The sequence below is a fragment of the Fistularia commersonii genome, chromosome 6 (assembly GCF_037954325.1).
Source record: "Fistularia commersonii isolate RoL2024-O1a breed Wild chromosome 6, RoL_Fcom_v1.0, whole genome shotgun sequence".
NCBI classification, from domain to species: domain Eukaryota; kingdom Metazoa; phylum Chordata; class Actinopteri; order Syngnathiformes; family Fistulariidae; genus Fistularia; species Fistularia commersonii.
In genome coordinates, this window is record NC_141289.1 from 12783185 (window position 1) to 12811048 (window position 27864).

Consider the following 27864-nt stretch of genomic DNA (forward strand, 5'->3'; position numbering starts at 1 on the left):
GGGTAGCGAAGTCAAGTGAGATGTATCTTTCATGCTTGGAGGGTAATGATTATGCCTCTATACTACATTATTATTACAGCCTTGTGTGGGTGGCTGGGCCTGTTGGCATTCACTGGCATTCTGAAACATGCAGCTTTGTGTTTCAGCATATGTGCATGTGTGGTTGCGTCTGTTCTCTGGTCTGCAGACAGGACCTCCCACTGCTGCTTAATAACTGACGCACTTCACTCAAGAGCATCTTGTTGTCTTTCCCCTTCCTATTGGTTACAGTGTGTATGTGTGTTTTGCGTTGGCAGGCGCCATTATTGCACAGCATTGTATTCAAAAGTTACGTCACTTCAAAATTATGTTTTAAAATGATTCTAATTTAACACTGTTTTTCCATGTACAGTGTATGTTCACATCTTATTTTCAGGTTTGCCGACGATGATTTTATATACATATGCCATTAATTACAAAATAAGTGGGGGAGATCCTTTCATAACTGGAGCAACCGGACTAGAAAAAGAAAACAGCGCCAACTAAAATGTCACATAGGATTTGAACTCATGACATTAAGCTCAACTAAAAACCAACTGATGCAGGAATTATTTAAACATCACAAAAAAGACAGGATAACCAAAATATTGAATTGTACACGGAGACTATGCCTGTAATCCTCTTAAGCAAATTTAAATGCAATTTGTCGACAGTGCGTCGTATATTAAATACAGCAATATGCCCTTTCAATCAAACGCTGTTTATAGGGTGCATTTTGGCATCAAAAATGCCTTGATTTCTTGGCAGAGAGACCAGTGCAAATGCTCACATCATGATGTCACTGCTGAAACAAAAGATTTGTTGTGCTGTACCTCTGTGACGTCCATGACCTTGATGGCAGCCAGCTGTCCAGTCTTGACATGCCGTCCCTACGGGGAAACGAAAACAGGTTTGAGCACTCACTTGGCAAACTCTTTGCATCCTTAATTACTGTTAGTTGGGTGCTGATTGATGAGGATGAAAGGAATAAACAAAGCTGTGGTTAGGAGAATATTGGTGATTTAAAAAAAAAAAAAAAAAAAAAAAAAAAATCACATTTGGGAGTATTTCATTGGCTACATAAGAATACACTTTCTCACAAAAGAGTAATCCTGGATACAAATAGAAATACATTTAACTGACTTAAAATTATACTAGTGTTTCCCATCCACAACTTTTATCAATATAATAGTATAATATCAGTATAATAGTTTATCAATATAATAATAGTCAGATATTCAGATATATCCAATAAGGTCAGTTTGACAAAACTTTAAACTCATGCCCTGATATAGGTTATTACATATACAGTTAACAAACATAGAGCAGTTTTTCTTTTAAGTTCAAAACATCTAACAATGTTAGTGTTGTTTGCTGCTGGGAACAATCTGCAGCATCATTTGCAAAGTACTAATTTCAGTTCAGTCCTTTGCGGTGTTATGAACATTCCTGTGTATGTTATTTCGTACATAATTTCCTGCCAGCATCTTCCAATCATACACGGAAGCAATAGCTTTTGCAGAACATCACATGAGTTTATATACAATCATACACCGGCGCAATGAGATGTTACATTCACTCATCAAAAAGTTTTTTTTCTCTGCATATCTAAACCCCCATTTATTGTTGGCCAAACTATAGTCTTTGTGAGAAATTTATGAACATTTCTGGTTGAGATCCTTGAATGTAGCTCACAAGGATAAGGCAAATACTTTTTCATAATCATATGCAATGAGGGAAAAATCAATGGGGAATAGATTGGGTGGTAGGGGGGTTTTGAAAGCCTGCTTTTATCACTGATCAATTAGTTAACCGAACCACAATATTTTAGACATTTTCCAGTTGTTACACGGTATGTCATCATACCCACCATTTCAATAGCTATATAGTATATTCCACGGTCTACTTCAAATTACTATATACATTACATATCAAATGATGAGTACATTATTCCCGAGCTATACAGTACCAACATTCCCAGACTTCTCTGTCCCCCTAATGCCCTACTGCCACTCCTTACATAAACAAAAGACAGAAATAGAGGCCTCTCAACGCCCCCAATCCCAGGCCCCCAACCCAAGGAGAGCCATTTCTGAACTGTGGCCTATATGTGTATGGGTATTTCCCTTTCCTCTCCTCAGGACAGCATCAGTCACACTGTTGCAGTGTCTGCTAATAACGGCAGCAACTGCAATGGAGAACCAAACGTCAATACCCTGTGTAGGCCCTTTGCAGAGTAACAATACATGTAAAAGCAAAGCCACACATGACTGACATTCGAACCACCCACCCCCTCCCCACCAAAGCATCATCATCATCTTACCCAGTGCATTCTTTAGTCGATTGAAACTGTATGGATTATGACAGTAAAAGCCATGCAGGCTTGGGGGCCCTGTCTTTTCATCAGGCAGGAGAGGGGGAGTGAGAGGGACACTTTACAATGCCCTTAATCCTATCCACTTTGATCCCAGAGGTTGCCAGCACAAAACCAGCACTGGGGCTGACATTGCGGCTGACAAAACCCATGTGCTTTTAGCTAGAAACTAATACGGGTTGTTTTCCTGAGTACATAGGTCACAGATGGTGAAGGAATGGGAATGAAGAATCAGCTCCACCTCATTTGTTGCTAACAAGATTAATGGTGAAATGTACACTATCAGATATTGACAGAGGACCGATTTGTCTGCACTGCTTTCTTTAGAACCAGAAAGGTCAAGGTAGAAATGGTTGAATCAACTGCTTGTTTTGATTAAAAATGTGACAACAATGATTAATTTATTGTCTGAAAAAAGATTTTCAAGTCAAGCTGGGACACCCACGCAAACTGCTAAAGGTAGAGTTAAAACGACAAACACCTTTATTGTCAAACAATGTTACACTGACAGTTGATCAAATTAAATTAGCTGATGAAGTTTGTCATTACAGTCTAATAATTGAACTCAGAACAGCACTCAAAAACAGTCTTTTAAGTAGTAAACCCAAATTTATGTTGAAATAATTTTGCATTTCTGGAATGCATGATAGTGCTTGTAGCTTGGTCTTAATTACTGGTAGTTAAAATTATGACTTTTTATCCCAATTTTTATTTGGAAAACGAGAATGTGCTTTTGCTTAGACTATGAAACATAAATCTGGCATTCCTGTTGTACTATTAGGTTACAAAAATAGATGCGACCAGAGATATCCACCAGATCCATAATTTATGTTCTTTTCACAAATCAAGGTACTTAGATAAAAAATACAGCATTTAACATGATGAATTTGCTCTTCTTTTGCTTTAAAAAAAAAACCACATAAAAAAACACAAGTCTTTCCCACACATCAATGTATTTGTGGCAGCCCCCGCATAATATCTCCAAGGAGTGAGTGCCTCCTTGTCCAGTGCTTTACCACAAACTTACTGACAACGTATGGGATAGCTCTTGGACTGTTGATACAAGTACAAAACACAACCTTGAGCTCAAGGGAACTGATATTTTCCGCAATCATTTTACCGGTCATGAGTGATTTAAGGAGAAAATAAATGCGAAATTAGTTGGTATGAAAATATCTGACCGAGCACATGTCAACAATAGCCGTTCCCTACTTTTAAATGGCCGAGTCAAGTACACATGATTGTGTTGCAGAGAACCTTGAAATGGGCTGGGCTGAACCACAGGAGAGCTGGGGCCCAGCTCCAAAGGGCCCCTTGAAGCAACCAGTTAGGCGTGGCTGCGTAGGGGTTATCTGAGGCACCGAGCTATCACACAGCCCTCTCTGGCCTAACTCTCCACTCCTGCATCACAGCTCCTCTTAAGCATGGCCAGATGTGCTGCTGGCCACTCTCCAGCTCAGTGCTAAACCACAAACTGACTTACTGCTTTTAAAAACAGAAATAGTCTATTAAAATGTACCTTAAACTAATAATTGTATAGATGCTAAGGAGAAAAAAAAATCTCAAATTGAGGCTCTATTTCTGTGATATTAAATAAGAGTCCTGGCATTAAGTTTGTCACATTTAGGATTGAAAATTTCAATGATTACAGGACTTCTGCCTGTCCAAAATACACTGCATTTGTGCTCACACTGTCCAACAGCTTGTGCGTTAGGGCCTGAATATCAATTTGTGCACATCAAGAATAGGATACCAAAACAAGTTCAGTAAACTCATTCATGTTTTAGGCTGTATCTCTGCTTGCTACAACTGAGCAGTAATTTTCAGCAATTCAGTAGCAAAAAGACCATGTGTACAGAAGCTTGTATGATGCATCCTGATTCAGCACAACACAAAGAGCCTCTCATGCTGTACATTTTTCAAATTCATGCAGTTAACTATTTTAAAATGGTTCTGTTACGAGGTCAACCTGTACTTTCCCCATTCAGCGGACTGCCAGAAATACAGGTTTTTAAAACTAGACCGTTAGCTGATAAAAATAACTTTGTTGCATATTATTATGCACATGGAGAATAGAGGAAACACTGATCTGATTATTAAAAGGGTCATTTGTCTGGTAGAGCTGTGATGATGAGGAATTATTGCAAGGTCATACAAAGATATAAGGTAACACTCGACATGGCATAATGAGTCAGTGAAAAGGAGAGACAGACAGGAAACAGTTAGCCACATAAGTGGCCCCCTGCTGCTGCATGACAGAGCACACACTGGGTGAAACCTTGAGAAATAATGATCAATCAGCAGTAAGAAGCAACACATGACGCCCAGGGTTGTGCCTTGCCCCTGCCTCTCTGGGATTTACCAAATATACTGGTGTTGCATACCAGCACACTGACCCAATTCTCACACACAAATACAACCCTGCTGCCTCCACTTAGGCACTCTCCAGTGAAGAAAGGATGGAGGAGAAAGGAGAGACAACTTAGTGGAGTTGTGGAGGCAGAGAAAATGAATCAGAGGAAAAAGCACATGGGAATTAAAAGGCAAGAAAAAATGAGGAATGGATAATTAAACTTTCAAGATGAAAAAACAAAACATAACCTACACCTGTTTCATGCATTTCTTTTAGTTATTAAGTACTTCCATTTGTGCTGTCATATATCATTTTATTCAAAGTGTTTTGAGCCGGGCTGTTAAACCAACCTTAAAAATCTATTCATCGGCTATTATTCTCAAATCTCATCTGAAAAAAATTAACAGGTCCAGCTGCTACAACAAAATTTGACAAGAACCATGAACAGGATGATTCAGAATCTTCATACTCTTACATTCACAGTACTATGGATTGTGGCCTGAACAAGTGCCGGACATGACTGCAAAGTGGTCCATGCCGTTTTGTTTTTGTTTTTCTAAACAAAGAAAAATGCCATTTCTCATCGGCAGCTATGCCTGTTTGAGTCAATAATAATATTATGGATCAATAAAGAGTGCTACTTTTTGTCCAACTATATAGTTTCAATGCAAAACAATGGCATACCAGTTGCTGAGATAATAAAACTACTGCATGGAAATTGTCTTACACTAAATTTAGATCATTTAAACATTACTGATGATGTTTTAACATGTTATGACCCTAAATAAAATTTCACGCTGCCACTCCATGACAACCCTGATTACTTTGGTTGAATATTGTCACAAGTTCTAGCATGTCTCCCCATATTAACTCCTGAGAAAACGTTTTCAAAAGAACTGACATAAACAGAGTATGATTACTACATTAAAATACAAACCAAGAAGATGATGAAGAGTTACAAGGAAGGGAACAAATAGGTTGTGCGCACAGGCTCAAACATAAAAATATAGTCTCCATCCAAAGGCGTACTGCTTTGTTTCCGAGCTGAAAATAAAATTGATGATGTGTAGGAGGACCACAGGAGTGGCCAATTTAGTCTTTAAGCAACAACTACCATTCCTTAAAGGCATGCCTCTGAAACTATGAGTTTTAGAATTGATTTTTCTCTCTGGACAATGGGAGATTTTTGTCAGGTGATACGTTGCTTTTTTTGTTCTGGTGTTTGCTTTTACCAACACAGTTGAGAATAACCTCATTGATGACAACCTAAGTCCAGATCTCAATTTATTGTCTATTTTCTACACCACATGTTTTCCATTCTGTTGGTACAACATGCTGCCAAAAGTCCACACACACACACACACACGCACAGGCTAACGCACACAAAATCTATGGAGGGTAGGAAAGCAGGCAATCTTCAGTTTGCTCAACCTGTCAAGCTGTAATTTTTGTTACAATGATCAGATCTGAATCAATTAAAAAAAACTTTTCTGGCACCTCATCAAAGTCTACTGAAAATACCCCCCTTAAGGGGCTTGACAGATTATTCTATCTTGTGATTTCTTCAGTTGCGAGTCAGGATGAAGGCAACTGCCAATAGCAATACAAAATTCATTATGAAATTGAAAACATAAAAAAATTCTGTCACAAGATTACAGAGAGCAGTAAATGAGGCTATAATTGACAGAAATATTCATTTTGCTTGGTCATTTGCGGGTCAAATTGGGGAATATTCAGAATTCCAATTCCTGCGGCCAAATAATGTTCTTGTATGATATTGCCAAAAAACATGATGAGCTTAATTTAGTGAATGTGCTCTATTTGCACTCAGTATGAATAGGAACAAGTTGAATGGGTTAGAACAAAAAAAAAAAAACACAAAAAAAATCTAACTGCAGAGTGCTTTTGAAAAGACCCTATTGCTGGAATCAATTCAGGCGTATTCTTTGTAACAAGCAGATTTGCCAAAGCCCACTGCGAACTAGACATTTCTTAAGGGAACAGGATCTTGAAGAGAAAAGATCCATCTAGGAAAGACACTGAGGAGACTCACTTGTCTCATTCTAAACAACTATTTGGTAATGAGCTACACGCAGACAGAGTCCTGTACACACACACACACACACACACACACAGAGTTCTGTTCAGACAGCTGGGCCGGTCAGGGGGACGTTGTGTGTCTTGTGACACCCATTAGGGAGAAGGGTCATTATGGAAGAGATGTGCACAAAAGAGATGTGTCAGCTAGAAACGATGCGGAGTGGAGTATGTATAACGCTTGTATGTCAAGATACTCTGGACATGTTTTACTCATTACCCCTTTCAACTATTCAAACAGAGCAAACTGAATGTACATTCAAATCAGCATGCTCACTCCGTATTCAGACAAAAGAAAGAAGGTGAGTGTGATACAACGTAGGATTCTGGCGCCCGCCGCAGCCTATAATCCCCCAGGCACCTCGGACCATTACAAATGAAATCTATGTAACAGTCATTCATTAACCAAAGAGGCAAGGCCTCCATTGCCACGAAATTCACTGATGGGTCACCTTGCAAGTATCATAATATCATTATTCATTCCATTAAAGTGTAAAAAAAAAAAAATTCCTCCACATTAAGAGGTACTATTTCATGCATAAATGCGTGGTTAGAAATAAGAATTTCATGTGTCTGGAGTTTCTACAAACACAGTTCCCAAAAAGTCAGTTTGTGGAACCTCTTTGTAACATTTTGGAACCCCCTCCGTGAGCTGCCACCTTACCGTGGTGGATGGGTTTGCATGTCCCAGTGATCGTGGGAGCTATGTTGTCAGGGGCTTTATGCCCCTGGAAAGGTCACCCAAGGCAAACAAGTTCTAGTTGAGGGTTCAGACAAAGTGTGGCTCAGAAGCCCCTCATGAAGAACCCAAACACTGGACTTAGTTTTCCCTTGCCTGGACGTGAGTCACCAGGACAAGGGAAAACTAAGTCCAGTGGGGCTCAATGGCGAACGCCTGGTGGCCAGGCCTTCACCCATGGGGATTGGCCTGGCACAGCCTGAAGGAATTCCATGGGTTCCTCTTCCCCTGGGCTCACCACCCACAAGGAGGCCTGAGCGGGTCGGGGGCAGTGTGAGCCAGGCGGTGCCCGGAGCAGGGAACCTTGGCAGTCCGATCCTCAGCTGCAGAAGCTGGCTCTTAGAACACTGAATGTCACCTCTCTGGCTGGGAAGGAGCCTGAGCTTGTGTGCAAGGCTGAGAGATTCTGACTAGATATGGTCGGACTCACCTCAACACACAGCGTGGGGTCTGTGATCAGGCCTCTTGAGAGGGGCTGGACTCTTTTTTTATTCTGGAGTTGCCCCGGGTGGGAGACACCGGGCAGGTGTGGGCATATTGATTGCCTAGGTCTCTGCACCGGCACATTGGAGTTCAACCTGATGAATGATGGGGTAGCCTCCTTCCATTTTCAGGTGAGGGGACGGGTTCTGACTGTAGTTTGTGGCTATGCACCCAACAACAGTTCAGTTTACCCACCCTTCTTGGGGTCCCTAGAGGGGCTGCTAGTGAGAGCTCCTACTGGAGACTCCCTTGGTCCACTGGGAGACTTCAACGCTCAGGTGGGCAACAACAGTGCAACTTGGAAGGGCGCGATTAGGGGGAATGCCGCTCCCCCCTCCACCCCCATCTGAACCCAAACAGTGTTTTGTTATTGGACTTCTGTGCTCGTCACAAATTTCCCATAACAAAAACCATGTTCAGGCATAAAGGTGTCTTGGTATCAACACACCTTAGGCCACTGTACTTTCATCGACCTTGTTATCGAATCATCAGACTTGCGGCCCCATGTTCTGGACACTCGGGTGAAGAGAGGGGCTGAGCTGTCAACTGATCACCGCTTAGTGTTGAGCTGGCTCAAATGGTGGGGGAGGATGCTGGTCAGACCTGGCAGACCCAAACGTGGGCGTCGAGGAGATCTGGTCCACTATCCAGCAGCTCAGGGGGGAGAAGCAGTGCTCTGTCAACACTGTGTACAATGGGAGCGGGGTGCTGCTGACCTCAACTTGAGACATTTTAGATCAGTGGCAGGAATACTCCTCTTCAACCCTTTGAAATGCCTTCTAATGAGAAGCAAATCCGGGGGACTCTGGAGCGGACACCTATTTCCAGGGCTTAAGTTGGTGAAGCAGTCAAAAAGCTCTTCAGTAGTGTGGCCCTGGGGGTGGATGAGGTCCGCCCTGGGTTCCTCAAGCCTCTTGATGCTGTGGGGCTGTCCTGGCTGACACGCTTCAGCTGCATTGCATGGATGTCAGGGACAGTGCTGCTGGACTGGCGAACCAGGGTGGTGATCCTCCTTTTTAAAAAGGGGGATCAGAGGGATGCTCCAGCTACAAGGGGATCACACTCCTCCACCTCCCTGGAAAGGTCTATTCAGAGGAGAGGAGGGTCCGCCGGATTGTTGAACGTCAGATCCAGGAGGAGCAGTGTGGTTTTCATCCTGGCCATGGAACAGTGGACCAGCTCTATATCGGCAGGGTCCTCGAGGGTGCAGGGGGGGTTTTCCCAACCAGTCTATATGTGTTTAGTGGTTCTGGAGAAGGTATTCGACCGTGTCCCGCGGGCAATTCCTGTGTGGGGTGCTCTGGGAGTATGGGGTACCGAACCCCTTCATACGGGCTGTTTCGTCCCTTATGATCGGTGTTGGACCTTGGGCTACATTGCCTGTTGTAAGTTGAGCCCGTTTCGGGGGGGGGGGTGGACTCCACCAGGGCTGCCCTTTGTCACTGATTCAGTTCATAACTTTTATGGACAGATTTTCGAGGTGCAGTCAGGTTGTTGAGAGGATCTGGTTTGGTGGCCACAGGAATGAGTCTCTGCTTTTGGCAGATGATGTGGTTCTGTTGGCTTCATCAGGCCATGATCTCCAGGTTGGGAAAGAGATCCTGCCCCAAGTGGAGTATCTATCAAGTATCTTATCAACGAGTGGGGGGAAGGACGGTGCGGGAGATCAACAGGCGGATTGGTGCGGTGTCTGTAGCGATATGGACTCTATACTCTAACTTGCTCTCAATTTACCACTCGATCTACGTACCCACCTTCACCTACAGTCACAAGCAGTGGGCAGTGACCGAAAGAACGAGATTGTGGAAACAAGAAGTTGAAATGAGTTTCCTCTCCAGGATGACCAGACTCTCCCTAAGAGATAGGGTAAAAAGTTGGGTCGTCCGGGAGGAGCTTGGAGTAGAGCCACTGCTCCTCCGCATAGAGGAATCAGATGAGGTGGCTTGAGCATCTGATCAGGATGCCTCCTAGACGCCTCCAAGGGGAGGTATTCCAGACATGTCCATCTGGGAGACCACCACAGGGAAAGAACCAGGACATGCTGGAGAGACTGTCTCCAGGCTAGCCAGGGAACACCTTGGGGTCCCTCCAGATCTGGGCCTCACTGCTCCTGCAGCTGCCCCAGCGACCCGACTCCGGATAAGCAGGGAGAAGATGGAGGGATGGATGGAACCATTTTGTATCAGACTATTTCCACATCTGGGTCGGTACTAATGGACTCACAAACAACCCTGACCAAAAAGTTGCTGCAAAATTGCAAATTATCACATAGTGTAACATTTTTTTGGCAATTTGGATTATTAGCACACAGTCAAATACATTCGTGGGTAACACTAGCAGCTGTGTAGCTTAACAGGAAATAGTCAGCAATATCTAGACTTGTCTAGTGATGAATGTTATAAACAATTGTCCGTGTTATCTGACCTCTTTGCCGTTGGCTAAGAATAGAACCTCACTACATATATGTAGAATACCAATTTGGTTAGTACTTGCTCATTTATTAAATACATGCAGGTACGGTTGGTCCATGTTTGGGCTAGATTTTAAGTAATAATATTGCTGTCTGTCGAAATGGTCGACTGCATCCTTTTTGTTACTTTCAATTGTTATTTAAATGGTCCTACCTTGCATTGTGTTGCATCTCTGTGGTTTCTAGTCACATTACCTGAAGCCTCCACAGCAACCATTGATTTATCACATTGAGGCAAAGAATTACTACCTTATCCTGGAAAGCTATGTGGAACACAGAGCCACACATACAACTAAGAGAACTACATGGGGTTGTAGATAAAAAACTAACTACACCTTTTGAGTCTGCGTGCGAAGCAGCAGCCCATCCCAATTAAAGTTACAGACAAAGACTGCTTGTCCTGAGAGGAACTTGAACCTGGGCCTAGCAGCATAACATGCATAATATGAGTGGCATATCAAGCAAACAGTTTAATCATTTAAAGTTTGGATACCTCAAAAAACAATAGAAGTTGTTGAGAGGTGTATGATACGATACCTTTAAATTGCTGCCAGCATGCATTTTTTAAATTCTTGCATTGTGATTATTTACAAATTACTCTACATTTAAGTAAATCAGAAATGTAACATTTCCCATAAAGTCAGATGACATCCTTAAAAGTGGTAACATAATGTGTAACAAAATCAAACCCCATATTCTAGCATTTAACATTGTAGGCTGAGGCTTTAAATCAGGTAAGTAGCATCACCCCCACCTTCTCTTGATGTTTATTGTGTTGTTATTCTTATAATAAATATTATTATTACGTGTTTTCTATCAAAGTGCTACACAAACAAGAAGAAATAAGAGTGAGACACAATGAAATAATGAAAAAAAAATCCTTCACTTATTCATTTATTGTCAGTTCCGCCATTCATTTATTGTCAGTTCCGCCAATCTATCAGTCAGGGATAGGGTGGGACTGGAGGTATTCAATTAGCCTACTGTGTGCTTCTGTAACTGCCTCACAAAAACTGTAGCAATCACAGAAACAAGCAGAGAGACAGTGTTAAATGACACCAGGCGGCATCTTGCTGATATACAATTGAGTGTTAAAAAACAGTTTGTCAAAGTATTTTGATCCCAAATATACTAGCCAATAACTGATCAACAAAACCAAAGTGATTAATGTAGAGGGTCTTTCTTTGGGATAGGAAATATTACTTCAAATCAATAGATCAATTACTATTTTTACATCAAATATGTACAAGTTAATTTGTCACACTTTTGCGCACACATTGCTTTACTATTCAAATGAATTTTATTACTTGTTGTTTCATGTTTGTTTACTGAATTAATTGTAAGACCAAAAGGATAGATGGAGTATATTTTAAGTAGTGGCATAAACACATCCAGCCTTTCTTTAACTGGACAAACCACAGCTTTCCTATAAGTGAATAAACAATTCTAGTTGGACGGAAGCAGGCAAGTTACCATACAACCATTAAGTAGTAATTAAGGAAACGGATCATGGACGAGCATATTGGAGAACAGTATTAACCAAATAAACAAGATTGGATCAGTTGCTGGTTTACCATGATTGGTTCTGCCTTATTTTCAGCCATTTTCCCGGCCCAGTATGTTTTGGGACCTACAATAAATAGCCTTCCATGTCTGGATATTGTAAAGACAGTATCAATGAACTCTCTTACCCATTTACAGTGAAACAATGTGGATGTATGGAATTGCTGCCTCATTCAGCTGAAGTAGAACCATGACATCTTTTCATAGTTAGTGAAAATAATCTCAGCAGCAACCTACATTAAAAAATCCACAATATCTAATATCTTAAGAGCAAACAATCTGGTTTCTTTGCGACTCTTAATTCAGATAGTTATTGCCTTGAGGTAAGCGACAGTCTAGCCCAGGTGCCCAGCACCATATGGCATTGGTCGTCGGGCATAGCTCTCTCCCGGAGGAGTCTCTTGTCCTGAGGGCTGGGGCGAGGCTGCCCCTATGGTTAAGGGAGACAACAAAAGGAAGGATAAAGCAGCTAAAGGATTGCTTTATGAGCAGCAGAAACAAAGTATACGCGACTGCCAAACAAGGCATTCAAGAAAGAAATGCATCATAAATATATTGTGTGTGTGTATATGTACACACACACACGCAGGCACACAGGATTTTTTTACAATTGATTCTTTTTAAGTTTGCCATTTATGTCCTGATAGGACTGATAGACTAATACTTCTCCTCCATGTAACTGCTTGTAGTCCGTGCTGGAATTACAGCCTTGCGGCCATCCAGTTCATTCACCATATATTGGAGGCAGAAATCATACAAGCATGCATTAAAAGCTGAGACATGACATGGTGTGAAAACCATGGTGTGCCCAATAGATGCACAGTAGGCAGGGAAGCAGGTCAACAGGGACCCTGCTACCCCAGGCCTGACTATATATGGTCTTTTGTTGAGCTAGGGAGGCAATCTTCCCTGCATACTCTGAGATTTTATATTCCCATCTCCCCACTAAGGCACCTGAGAAAGTCTGGCCAGCTGGTCTGATGCCAACTGATAAGGAATAACAGAAGGAAAGAAAACAAGTGTGTTTGTGTGTGTGTGTCTGTGTATATATATATATATATATATATATATATATATATGTGTGTGTGTGTGTGTGTGTGTGTGTGTGTGTGTGTGAGTGTATATTTCTTGTTGCACTGAAGCAACCGTATTTATAGGACGTATAAATACAAATACATAACTTTAGCATGACTTCAAACCAGATACATGGGCTATACATTGGTAGGAATCCTACTCATGATTGTTTTGTACAACCATAGATGACAACGTGACAATGGCGTTGTCCAAAAGCAGTACCTTAAGGCTATTGTTTGTGCTATTTTACAGATAGGTTTGGTCACTTAAATCACATAGCAGGAAACCCACAAAATAGCAATACATTAATTGATAATAATACTGCCTAAAATCAGGACTACAGTACGTTTCAAACTGCCACATTTATCTCGTCAGAGAGCAGTGCAAGTTACTGTGTATATATTTCAATTAAGAACTAGAGTCAGACTTGTCGGGTATACATTCATTTTCATTATGGCTGCCAGCTGAAATCTGCTGTGACATGTTTTCAGAATGATACTCTGCTTTGGCCCTGCTCTTGAAAAAGGCGGCAGCAGCATGGCATGGCATGGCTTCACCAACCTTAACATTTTTCATTAATTTTTTTGGTCTAATTCTGTTTTTAGCTTTGCATTACAAAATGAATGCAAACTCTTTAAAAAAAAAAACAATTCATAATTGGAACACGACCAAGGTAACACAAATCAAATCAGGATTCTGTTGAAATCACCAGCTAAGAATGACCAATGTCTAATAATCATGGTCACATGTATTTATGGTTAGAAAATAATACCTACCATAATATTTAATAAACAGAAAACACTTAATCCACAAACACAAGGATTTACAGATGTAGCCCACGTAGACAAGGGCATACATAGATAATATTAGAGTAATTCAACATTTTCAACATTAATAATGACAGGAATCAAAGGTCTTAACAAATCAAAGAGAAAAGAACCGTGTTAACATCATTTTGATGAAGAAGACTTTCAAACTGTGACCAAGAGCCAGATACAGCAGAGAAAGCCTCAGAGCTAAATGAAACTCCACCCGGTTTTCAGCTGGGAGACTGTTGTGATTATTCAGTCAGTTCGTGTTGGAAACCCTGCTGACAAACACCCTCTTTCTGTGGATCTAACTAACTGACTGGTGCTTAACGGGAGATGCAATAGAGAGCATAGACAATCTGAGCTTTGTGAAAGTAATGGGCAGGTTTCCCCATAACTGGACAGCTGCTCTTCTGCCAGTTGCAATCTCTCCGCTCACTGCTACTGCTGCTGCCACTGCAGTCTTACCGCTCAAGCGAAAAGATCACATGATCGTTCAGCTGGTTGACATGACAGTCGATGTACTGATTGACAGCTGATTGGAACCCAGCTATTCTCTCCGTTAGCCATGAGGCCAGTTTGGACAGTATGGCCTATCCACTGCCGGCTGCTACAACAATGTCTATGCGTCAACTACTGGCTAATCTGACAGCACACTTTTGCCAAAGCTCCATTCCCACACAGCAGCACTTGCAAATAGAATTAGCACTGGACAGAGAATGGAGTGAGAGAGATTAAGGGACAAAAAGAGGGACAAGCAGTAATTCTCTGTCCCATACGCCCAGCTCAGAACCATCTGGTAGGAAGATAGCACGCTCACAACATCAACTACTACTTCACGATACAAGGCAGACTGCAGATTTGATTTTAGGGGCAGAGACGTACACAGAGATGAGGTATTAGAAGTGAATCAGGGATCGAGGGAATTCATAGCAACAGAGAATTGAATCCAATTCGCCAGCGCTGTCAGAGCTGACACTATTAAATATTCCTCCAGGCTCGATGCTAAGTACACAGGGATATTTATGTTTTGCTGTCCCTCCTTATATCAAATCTGCAAAAACATGTTGAGGCGCTGGATGGGAAAACTGAGCAAAACGTGGCCGGAGCGGACTCCTCCGTGCCTTTACCAAACAGACATTTAAGTTAAATGCTGCTGCCTCTTGGCGATATCTCTCGACAGCCGCAATGTTAATTTACAAAAGAGAAATATGACACCAGAAACAGATGGCCCAGAGTGTGGGATTCCAATTCACTGAACTGGAAAAAGTCCTGATGCAGAGAGGATGTGAAATTCGGTTTTGTTCAGGAGGACTAGGAGGGAGCTGCGATTGATTACGACATTACTTCTGGATCCTGCCTGCTCACCTACATTTCAGTAAAGCAGGTGATGTAAGAAGACGGGTGATGCATTGCATGGTAGACAGTGTGATTCACTCCTCTCACTGTGGACCACTAACAGAAAAAGGTCGCCTCCGACCATAGTAAACAACAAAATTACCAGAAACTAACATTGCAACGCACTCTCGGCCCAATCGTTGGTTGTTGATTGTAATGTGTCAGCAACATGTGAAAGACGTTTCTTTTTTTAAAATGTTGGTGGGATAAAACACACTTTGCCCGAGCCTGGAAGGAGACCAGGAAAGGGCCATCCATGCACTGCGCCTCAAACCAACCTTGTATACTTGTCCATAGGTGCCATTTCCAACTACTTCCACCAATTCAAATATCCCAGCCGGGTCCTGAAAAGATAAAAAAAAGGCGTTTGAGGGTGAATAAAAAGCAATGTGAATGTGAAAAGACAGCTTTGTCCGGTGTGAGCCAGCTGTTGCGCCTGGGTCTCCCCTACATGCCAAATGCATCTCGAACAAAGGAACACCAGACACTGGCAACACCTCGCTACGGCTCAACGGTCATTTTCAACACTCCGCCGCTAGCAAGGAGGGTCATTCCTAAAACAGGATCATTGTTGCCGACGTCTATTACATGTCTGGCTGTATGTTTTATCGATTTACATTAATATGTGGTAGCAAAACAATGAGGGTGGTGGTGGTGGTGGGGGGGGGGGGGGGGCATGGGCTCGGTTCGGCTGCACTCACCCGCAATGAAGCCAAGTCTATGTCTACTAGACTTTTCGCTGGAGAGTCGTTCGCCATCTTTCAAATAAAAGCCGAGCTTTTCTTCGCACTTTTGATTTTCCCTTGCCGTTGTATCATTGGCGAGGTCCTCGGTGGGTGAATTCAATTTTGAGCCGTCGTGAATTCGTCTCCGAAGGGGGGGCCGTTTCTTTGAGGAGGACGATGTGCTCTCGCTACACCATGTTGAGGTGGCAAAAGCGAGCTCCCTGTTAGCTTTCTGCTGCCTCCGCCGCTGGTGTCAAGCTGAACGGAAAACTTCCGGTTGTGACTTTCAAAATAAAAGCCTCTGTTTTGTGGCTAACCCCTTAAAAAGTCTTAAAATAAATTCCTATTCAGTATTCAAATATTAAATTCATAATAACCAAATAGTCTCGGAAATCAACCGTTTTTTTGTAACTAGTATTAGTTAACATTAAAAATAAGAAAGTAATATCATCAGCGGCAAACAATGGATCTCATATTGGAGGTGGATTAAAATGTCCAGATAATTGGAATATTTAAAATATCTGGTTTAAGAGGCCGAACTTTGCTGAATTCACTGTTTTTTTTTTTCACTGTAGTTTCAGAATCCACAATGTCATTTGTGAAAGTTAGAAATAATCACAACATACTTGTCATTTTGACAAGTCTCATCAATACAGCTGAGAAGAAGCAGGAAAGAAACATACTCATGTTAAGTCCACTGTTTTCATTACGCTACAGTGTTACATCAGGTTACTACAGTATATTTATTATTGTATATTTATTATTGTTTATTTGTCAATATTTATGTGGATGCACAGTGAACAGCAAAGTAAAACTTTCATTGTAGAGAAACATGCTTCCAGACTGAACACATGACAATAAGCACTTTAAATCTTGAATACTTTATTTTCAATTCTGCCTGAGTTAGTAGCATGGTTTTCATGCCTGAGATCACAGGCACAGTGCATAATGTATTTATGGATTAAATCTTCATCTTTCTTTTCCTTTCAGCTTTTCCCTTCAGGGGTCGCCACAGCGAATCGACCTTCTCCATCTAACCCTATTCTCTGTATCCTCCTCTCTCACACCAACAAACTTCATTTCCTCTCTGACTACATCCATAAATCTGATTCAAAGATCGTACTCTCAGTCCCAGACTCTTGCCTTCCCTCTTCTCTCTCTGCTTCCGGCCACGCCTTCCTCCTGTCTTTCTTCAACCAACAGTAGCACAATTTCCGCTATTATGATGGCGGTCATCATTAACCAGGGCCTCGACCAATCTGGTATGAGATTCTTGGGTTCGATTCGCATATTTGGTTTTGGCAGACATTTTAGATCGGATACCATTCCTGATGCAACGCTCTGCATTTATCCAGGCTTGGGACCAGCTCAGAGAGACACTGGCCTGTGCCCCCATGAGGCTGCATTGTATTTTTGGATTGAATAATGGATGAAAGTAAATCTATGCCTTTGTGCCTTCATTTTTTTCTCATCACTTGATAAGGGAAAGTGTATAAATTGGCCAGTTGGTCTTTGTTGTGTTTTTTTTTTTTTACTTTTTAATTTTTCTCCCAGCGTGTTTTTTAAAAGTTACTTTTAAACTGAAAGTCACACTCTTTGTTTTCCGCTTTTCTCCCGGCTGCCTCTATGTGGCTTTTTACCCGTTTAGCCTGTGAAACGCACTAACACGGGAAGCCGGTTGGCTTCGCGCAGATAGAGCAGGGTTGCGCCTCGAATCTGCGAATTTGGAAAAGCAGCAGATCTTTCAAGCTCCATTCCGCATACATTTGCAGCCCTGCACGCTAGCAGTCACGGGTGGGATACATCGCCTCACGACGTCTACTGCACATGCGCATATGAGAGCACTGTCAGCATCGGTAATCATGGGTGTGGCAAGTGAGCAATCTCTCAAGTGATGCTGAGCATGTTTGCGCAGAGGTCAGGATAAATAGATACAAATAATGTTCATTTCAGAGGCCAAGTCAACACCGTAGAGAATGAATGCTGAGCCGTCTGATGTTATGAAATAAATCTCAGAAAAAAATAATTTGACCATTGTTTTTGTGTTTTTTATGACATTACATTGCAGTCATTTAGCAGACACTTTTATCCAAAAGCGGCTTACAAAAATTGCAATTCTTGATCGACAAGAGAGTACAGGATCAATTAATTGCATTTTGTACGTAGGTCAGGTTTCCTTTTTGGTCACAACAATTCGTTGAACAATGCCCATAACTGCTTATGTTGCAGGCTCTCGTGACAAGTTCTGCTTGTCACAAGATCATGTCGTGTTTTTTTAAACAAGCAAAAACAAATGTCACCCGTCATTACTGTAAAACTTGATGATTTTTAAAAAACACAATATATTTGTGTAAATTTATATAGTCTTTCAATCAAGAAAATAGATTTGACAATTTTCTTTGGAAAAACAGAATCAAAAATAGCGTGAAAAAATCCACACAGGCAGTTGCACTAATGCCCAAATGAGAGCAATAAAGTACAAAATTCTTTTACAGCAAAGAATTCACAAATCAGTTTTGTGATCAGATCACACTAATTATAATAAATAAATAAATAAAATGTTAAAAAAAATCTGTAGTGTCAATTGCACTGTGTGTCACAGGAATTTAAGTCATACAGATTCTAAGACTTTTATTGTTTTATTGGAAAGGGAGGAAGCAGAACAGGAAGTAATAGAGATGAAGATGTTGAGGTTCTCTTTAGGAGTTATGGGGATGGTTAGGATCAGGATTGAGTCCATCAGAGGGACAGCATGTTAGATATTTTGTATAAAAAGGCAGAGAAGCCAGACTGTGGGAGGAAACCCGAGAAAATGGACTAGAAAATGTATTTTGCAGGGCTTGGGTCTTTGTTATACTTTTGTTAATTGGCACTTTAGTGAAAATATCTAGCGGTCAAAAAAGAAAACAGCAATGGTGATCTTATACAACAAATACACACATAAATTGCCAGCTTAAAGGTGTTTGCAATAGCATTTCTATTCAACGTCCAGCCAGAAAAGTAGTGCAGAAAATGTGTCAACACTTACAGCATCCTTTGCAGGATGAGCAACTTGAAATGATCTCTAGCGTCACAATGTGATACAGGAAAGCTTGGTCAGGTGTTCAATAGTTTTGGTCAAGTCAAAGACTGAACGCAGATATCCGAACATGGCAAAGTCACCCTCATATTGACCGTAAACACGTTTGATTTTATTTATTTGTGGATTATTTTTTTTGTCTTGCTATCTTCTGTCTTCTGCCTTTCTATTTCTATTTATATTCATATTTATTTCCTTTTTTTCCTTGTTAAAATAGTATGCTTATTATTTGTTGTTTTGTGTTTTTGTGCTTCCTATTTGGCTTGACTGTGGACAGCTACACAAGAATTTCATTGTACAGGAGGAGCACATTTCTAGACTGTACATGTGACAATTAACACTTTGAATCCTCTTCTTTTTCTAATGGCTTTTCCCTTCAGGGGTCGCCACAGCGAATCAACCTTCTCCATCTAACTTGCATCTTGAATAATAAAAACAATATTAATAATGATTTAAGACAGAGTAAACTAATAATGTCAAATTCTCTTTAAAAATGTTCAGAATGTTTCCCCTATATAATAATATTTAGATAAATAATAATAATGATTTAAGCTGTAGAAAAATAGGTACACTGAACGTGACTGTATACAAATAAAGCAGCAAGTGTGAAAAGAATGTGAGGTTATTTCAGCCGGCGCTTCAAAAATACCCATCCAGCATTCGCACATGATGGGCCATGAATTTTAAATATACTGAAAAAAGCACAAACTGTATATTTGATGAAGAAAAAGAAGAAGAGGAAAACAACTATGACCAAAATCTCTGCTTACCTTCTTTTAAAATGTCCAAACGGTGTCAAAATATATAAGAATTCAGATTTCATTGGTTTCGGTGAACCAAACCAGAGTGTCGACATTCCCTAAGCATCAGAAAAGTTCAAGAGGGGGCGGGCACGATGGTGGAGAGGTCTCACCTAGGGTGGCAGTGAGCGGATTTCCGCCGACTGCTTCTCAGTTAGGCTTCATCAAACACCAAGTGATATTAAAAACACAATCAAATTTAACATTCTCTTGAAAATCAGTGCAGTGACTTGAGGCTCCGTTTGCAGTTTGCGGTCGTTCCCTAAGTGTCCACCCCGCCCCCAGCGCTCCAAGTCTGCACGACAGTTATTCAGGGTCGGTGTCGCTCCCTTGTGGTAGGTGTTTGGAAACGCATTCGAGGAATTTCACCATCGCTTGTCTCCTGGTGTCAGTTTGACTTCAAATGATTTAACTATCTACAAAAGTAATTAAATGAATGAATGAATGAATGAATGAATGAATAAGTAATTAAATGAATAAATAAATAAGAAAGACATTTAAATGTAAATAAGAAGTGTGGGATGGTGGTGCAGTGTTTAGCACTTGCCCAAAGACAGCTGGGATAGGCTTCAGCATCCCCCATGACCCTGAGTGCAGGATAAGTGGCAGACCAATATAAATAAGATATAATGTTTCTCTTCAGGTAGCCACTCAGTACACAAACGACTGAATGCTGGTGATCCATTTAATTGCACAATGGCTTTAACAGAGGACTACAGAAAAAAAAAAATCAACATGACCTTCCTTTGGCTGTTCCTCTGACTCATTTAACCATTGCTCAGCATCCCTTTTAATAGTGTTATTGTGTTCCAAAAAATTGAGAAACCATTTATTTTGCCTTGCCTGTTCATCCTCTGGAAGTAAAGGAATAACCCATAATTTGATTTGAGGGTGTTTGGTGGTATGAATCAGAATCATTAATTCTGATTCCGATTCTGATTCTGATTTCAAAAAGTTGATTTATATTTTCCAACAGGGGTTGTACTTGCAAAGCATTTTTCTTGGACTCATTAATGCATGAATTTTTTGGTACGAGCCTGTATATTTTGTTCACTGCTCTATTGCGTTCCTTTTTAAGCTTTTCAATTTTATTGGCAGTAGCTTTTGCAGAGGAGTTACAGTATATGCTGTTATACAATCCATTTCATCATTTTGTTCCTTATTTCCTTTCAAACTTTTACAATAATATTTGTGCATTTCACAACAGGAAGGCATTCCCTCCAGCAAACGTTGCATTTATGCATCCACAGCACAGCACCAGCATCAAAACAAGCGCCAGGTCACTGAGATGCCGAACTAGGTTTTGTAAATTGAATGATGTGCTACCAAAGATTTTGAAAGATGAATGATATCTATTCTGTCAGATTATTGTAGAGGTAACAAAGATGTCATGCTGAATACACTATCAAAGAAAATAAGACTGATCAGAACTCATAAATTGCAGTCAACAAAAAACTACAGCGACTTACTCAATCTTCCCTTCACTGCCAGGCAGGTGAAAAAGGCGTATATTCGAGTAGAGCAGAGTGGGTCATTGCTATCAATCAATTACCTACCAATCAATCAATCAATCAATATGAAGAGGAACAAAGGCAAAATAACAATAATGTAAATGTAGCACGTATGACAAATATAATAGGATTTTGACCAAAACTAGATTCGGAGGAAGAGCAGTTAAAATGGTTAAAAGATAAAGAGACACCACAGACCAATAGTTAGTTTAAATGCCGGCTTGTTTATCAAAGAATAGAAGTAGTTAAAAATAGAAGTAACTACAAATCGGTACCATGTAGACATTTACACAAACACAACATTAAGTACACAAACCATTCGTTTAGACATACAAATATGAGTTTCATTTCCAACCCTTGTTTTCCCTGAAGTAAAGAAACAAATATGAATTTCTTATTCTTCCATCCATTTAAACTTATTTAGTTTCAGTATTTAGTATTGAGCTCTGTTTAAATTCTGTTTTCAGTCTTTGTCCATCATAGGTTCTTATTCAGTTCCTACTTTTAAAATGTTTAAGTTGAAAATTATTTTGTTTTAACTAGTTATCTTTCTTTTAAGTCAACATAGGTCATTTTTTGGGTAAAGAAATCCAGTACTGGTACAACCTTCCTAATAGAAGGTTATTTTAACTATAATAACCATCGAGTTACATTAAGCATCTCAATTAACCCAATAGGAAATGAACACTTTCAAATGCAATCACACCTCGGATTCGGACAGGTCAACATATTCAAGATATGCCACATAAAATAAATATACAGTTCTACAGTTATCAAAATCCTGCTAATCGATCAGTCCTTTAGCAAGTAAATGCAAATTTGGCAGGTGAAACCGAAGCTCTCTTTCCTTACGACCTTGTTGAAATCCACTCTCGGTAAACAGTTGGAAAAACTGTGTTCAATCGGCCTTGCAGTCCAAAATCCACAATCCCCAAAGCAAAGAGAACAGAAGAGAAGGGACGTTCTCCTACCGATGTCGCATCCAGTCGAGTCGAGGCTCTTACTGAGGTGTCTCACTATCAAGCATTCCTATCCATGCGCGGGATGCATGGGCTCCACAGTTTACCGTTTTTCCGGCAATACACTAATTTAGCAGGAAAAATGTTCAAAGTAACCGCAGTCTATCAAAATAGACAGAACATTAAATAAAAAACTTCGAAAGATAAAATAAACGTCAGAAATACTTAATATTTGTTCCCTTGTCTGTTCAGTCACTCGACCAACTCGACAGCATTACTTTCTGCATCCTGTTGGGGTTTTCTTTACATTCTCGCAACTTCTGGAACAAAATCGCTATCAGCGTTATGATTGGCTGTTAGACCTAGCACTTCCGAAGGCAGCAGTACTATAAAAATAAATCACAAATTAATAAATCAACAATATGAAATAATATTTTTTATCCTATTTATCTCGTTTAGACGTTTAATATAACAAACATGACTTTGAAAAAAATGATGCATTCTGCTCAATAGTTATTCTTATTTATTCAAATGCAGCCTCAGGGCTGCATTTGTCCACTAAAGGATGGTACATATGGTTTATACTTTTGTCCACTAAAAGAAAGTACAGCAGAGTGATTGTGTGTGTGTGTGTGTGTGTTTGTGTTTCTGTGACTGATACATGTGTGTGATTGTTATTGTTTATACTTTTGTCCACTTAAAGAAAGTATAGTAGAGTGCACTGGGGTGTGTGTGTGTGTGTTGTTACTTCAAAGAGATTTTTATACTGATTAGAGTCAGTCTCTGAAGTAAGTTTGATTTTTATTTTTTTATTTTAATTTTTGTTTTTTGTTTTTTTTTGGTTGTGGTTAAAATTGAGAAAGTTGGTTTGCAGTGACAGCTGTGTCCGCAGAATACTAGATTCTGTAGAAGCTTGGCACAGTCGATGATCTCTGTGAACATTGTGACTGATCGTTAACCACAACAACCTGTAGTGTAAAATGGGAAACTCTTCCAGTAGTAAAAATGAACAAGACCTAGAAGGGGATGTGAAATACATGTACAGATTGGATCCAGATAATGTAAAATATGTAAGAAAATGGAAAAAGAAATACAATTGGGATGACAAATTAAGATTGGCATCATTAAAAATAATACAAGACAAACTTATAGATGAACACGAAAAAATGCAAAAACGAGAAAAACAGCAACAAAAAACTTGACGAAGTAAGAAAAGTTGAAAAATGGATAGAACAAGCCACTATACGAACACAAAGTATACAAAAGAATAAAAAGAACAAATTAAAGATCAGAGCAAAGAAACTATGTTCGTACAAAAAGAACATCATGAAACAGTCGTCAAAGCTGTGCTGTAGCAACCCCCACCATAGGAGATGCCACAAGGTGCCATTGGAGGACTTCCATCCTAGACAGAGAGATGACACATGCTGGCATTGTGGTAAAACAGGCCACTGGTCACGACAGTGTGGGCAAAACAGACAAGGAGGTAATGACAGAAGAGATAGGTGAAGTGAGGAGCGTGCACCCTTACCAAGTGAACGCACCCCACTTCATTCAGATGACGATGAAGAAGAAGAACAACAACCACAAGAAGCTATTCTGCTCCCACAAAAATTAGCAGTAATAAAATCAATCAGGAACAGATGGTGTTACAAAAGCAAATACCTTCGCTGACAAAATAGCAAAGAAAGCAGCAAAACAAACACCTTCCACACCATCATTAATTGACAATGACATACTAAAGGATGCTCAGGAGAATGCATCAGGTGCTGAAAGACAATCCTGGCTCAAGAGAGGAGCAACAGACTTCAATGGAATTTTGGTGTTAAATGAAAAACCCTTCCTACCGAAATAATTATCTAAAGCAGCGGCTCTTTTTTACTCATGGACCTTGCCATGTGTCAACAGGAGGGATAAAGGTACTTATGTCACAACACTTTTATACCATTAACCCAAATTCCAATTTAAGACATTTTTGTGCACAATGTATAACATGCATTAAACATAATGCTCAAGCAAACTTAAGGCCAAAGAAAGGAGGGTTTCCAGATCCACAATATCCTTTTGAAATAATACATGGTAGACCATTCAAGTTACTGATTACACATCCAGACCTAGAGAAGGCCCACACAGAAGACTCCATAGTGGAATATATAGTAGAAAAAATGGAAAAACACAAAGATAACGAGATGTAACAGACACAAATGATCTGCCCGAATCTCAAACTGCTCCACAGGTGAAGGTCCAAGTTGGTGATTGGATCTTTGTGAAAGTCATAAAGAGAAGCTGTTGGAGTTCAGCACGCTGGGAAGGACCGTTCCAAGTACTTCTAACCGCACCAACCGCAGTGAAAATTGCGGAACGATCCACTTGGATTCATCAATCACACCGTAAGGTACTCCCTGTTGATCCCACCGACACTGGCTTGTGGGGAAGGCTGACTACAAAGGGGAATAAGAAGGATAGTCTCACTCGTCTCAAGGCATCGGCTGTGTCAGTGAAGAAACCACCAGATCCCTAGCCGTCTAGGTTGGAGGGATCCAGGATGAGCTGACAAAACAAGAGAACCCAACCCAGCAGGAGAAGGCAGAGACAAACAATGACAAGTCTGATGAGAAAGAAGGCCCTATCTCAAAATGGTGAAGAAACAGCTGGAGGGTAAAGAGGACAGTGATACTTTAACACAATTTCCACAGTTTGACCCTCTTGGATAGATTGTAAATGGAACTTGGTCTCAAATAATTTTAAAATGCCTTACACCTGTAATTGTGATTATTATCCTGTTTTGTTTGTTCACTATGTGCATTATTCCGTGTTTGAGAAGCATGATTGCTAAAATGGCTTCCGTAGCCTTTGTCCAGATGGCGATGATAGCAGTGCAGACCCAACCAAGGACTCACTACACTGGACAAACATATGAGCAACTGCCTATGAGTGATTTAGAAAAACATAACTGTAATAATTTGACTGTGGAAGACGACGATGATGTTGTATGAAGTGCTATCTCTAAACTTTGTACTAACATGGTATGATGATGCTGAAGTATTTAACATTGTTCGTAGTCTCATAAACAGGAGGGGATTGTTAGAGTTTTCTCTCTATATTCATAGCTATGTTATTTTGACTACTCACATGAAGACAGCCAGACGTGTGAGCATAAATGGCCTTTGTCCTCAAACAGGAACCTACCCCCATGATTGTATATTCAAGTAAGCATAAAGGTGTTGCAGCTCAGTGGTAGAGCGCATGCATGAGGCCCTGGGTTCAATCCCCGGCACCTCCACTGTATGTCGCGTCGGATGAAAGCGTCTGCCAAATGACAAATGACAAATGGCAACCTACCCCCTGATAAGGAACTTACCCCCCTGAATGCAAACAGGAATTACCCTCTCCCTGTATATGATCTTGTCAACACCACCAATACACATTCACACAATAAAAGGCCGAGCAAGGAGGAACTCGGTGGGATTCTCTGGATCTTGCCTCCAAAGAGCGCGCTGAGTTTCCCCCTCTGTAGAGCTCAAAAGAATAGTCACTTGTCTGTGTTATTTCTTGTGATAACCTCGGTCTCCTCTTTACAGGCTTCAACTTAGACCAGCATGAATTAGGATCAGTCTCTAACAGGTATGGTGTGCTGTAGGGGTAACAGAGAAGTTCAAGGTGGAGGTGGGACTCCATCAGGGATCAGCTCTGAGCCCCTTCTTGTTCGCAGTGTTGATGGATAGTCTGACAGATGAGGTTAGACAGGAATCCCCATGGACCATGATGTTTGCGGATGACATTGTGATCTGTAGTGAGCGCAGACAACAGGTAGAGGAAAACCTTGCACCCTGGTATGCACCCAGAGGTATGCTCTGGAAAGGAGAGGAATGAAAGTTAGTCGCAGCAAGACAGAATATATGTGTGTGAATGAGGGGAACTCGGGTGGAACGGTGAGGCTACAGGGAGTGGAGATCAAGACGCTGGAGGATTTCAGGTACTTAGGGTCAACAGTCCAGAGCAACGGAGAGTGTGGAGAAGAGGTGAAGAGACGGGTCCAAACAGGTTGGAATGGGTGGAGAAAAGTGTCAGGGGTACTATGTGATAGAAAACTATCAGCCAAAATAAAAGGAAAGGTGTACAAGACAGTGGTGAGACCAGGGATGATGTATGGCCTAGAAACTGTTACAATGACCAAAAGACAGCAGGCAGAACTAGAGGTTGCAGAGATGAAGATGTTGAGGTTCTCTTTGGGAGTGACCAGGATGGATAGGATCAGGAATGAGTCTATCAGAGGAACAGCACATGTTAGATGTTTTGGAGAGAAGGTCAGAGAAGCCAGACTGAGATGGTTCGGTCATGTACAGAGGATGGATAGAGAATATATTGGTAGACGGATGCTGGAATTGGAGCTGCCAGGCAAGAGGTCTCGAGGAAGACCAAAGAGAAGATTTATGGACGTAGTGAGAGAGGATATGAAGGTAGTTGGTGTGAGAGAGGAGGATACAGAGAATAGGGTTAGATGGAGAAAGTTGACTCGCTGTGGTGACCCCTGACGGGAGAAGCCAAAAGAAGAAGAAGATTAACTTGTGGCTATCTTCACCTGGGTTACATAAACAAGAATACAATCATCACTGGAAGTTCATTATCATTATCCATACATCAGATCATGGCTCTTTCACCCTGAATCAATGGTTAACACTGTGAAATTAAACAGCTTTTGTGAATTAACTAGAGAGGGAAGGAGGAGACAAAAAAAACAATTAATGAAAACATAAAGGTATCAGAGAGAGAGGTCAACTCAACGGAGGTAGCTCTGTGTAAGACTGACCTGTGAACACAGTTGGAGTTAAGAATTTCACTTGGTAAATACCTAGTAAACATGATATATGCCAGGGGTGGGCAAACTTTTTGGCTCAGGGGCCGCATTGACTTTAAAATTTGACAGTAAATTGGACAGCACAAGATACGATACATAAAAAAAAAGAAATTATTAACAGTACATATCAAACTCGTCTGACATTTGTCAAAGCATTGTCAGACATTTGTTTTGAAAATGAAACCAGCTTGGTATTGAAGGCTCTGACATTTCATGCACAAACTGGTTTTTCCTTTGTGACTTCTTGTCCAGCTCATTCATGTGTCGCTATGTCCACAATAGAGGCTAAATCACAAAGCCAATCTGTGTCATTCTGCTCAGGAAAATTCTCAAGTAGCTCCAAAAATGAAATCATCTCCCGTATGAGCTCCCGCATTCACTGATACAATCATTCAGTCATTTACGTCAAATATGAATTCTGTACCAATCTGACCGAATTAAAAACACCAACGGGCCGGATGTGGCTTGCGGGTCGTAGATTGCCCACCCATGATATATGCTATAATATGAAGGAAGACTGGAGAGGGTGTTACTACTTTTTCAGAAAATAAACA

General features: G+C 40.8%; 1 protein-coding gene across 17 annotated transcripts in view; it reads right to left on the minus strand.

The window, feature by feature from the left end:
• LOC147233399 (mitogen-activated protein kinase kinase kinase kinase 4-like) overlaps positions 1-16319 on the minus strand; it is a 41946-nt gene extending 25627 nt beyond the window's left edge. For 16 of the 17 annotated variants that reach the window (XM_086148200.1, XM_086148199.1, XM_086148197.1 and 13 more), the window contains exons 1-3: positions 16080-16315; positions 15657-15722; positions 852-908 (exon numbers count right to left, since the gene is read on the minus strand). In XM_086148200.1, coding sequence (XP_086004326.1) covers positions 852-908; positions 15657-15722; positions 16080-16136 — 180 coding nt within the window. In that variant the 5' untranslated portion in view covers positions 16137-16315. Of the gene's footprint in view, positions 1-851; positions 909-15656; positions 15723-16079 lie in introns of all 17 variants that reach the window. The other variant, XM_086148201.1, reaches the window with a different exon arrangement.
• Positions 16320-27864: the final 11545 nt, after the last annotated feature.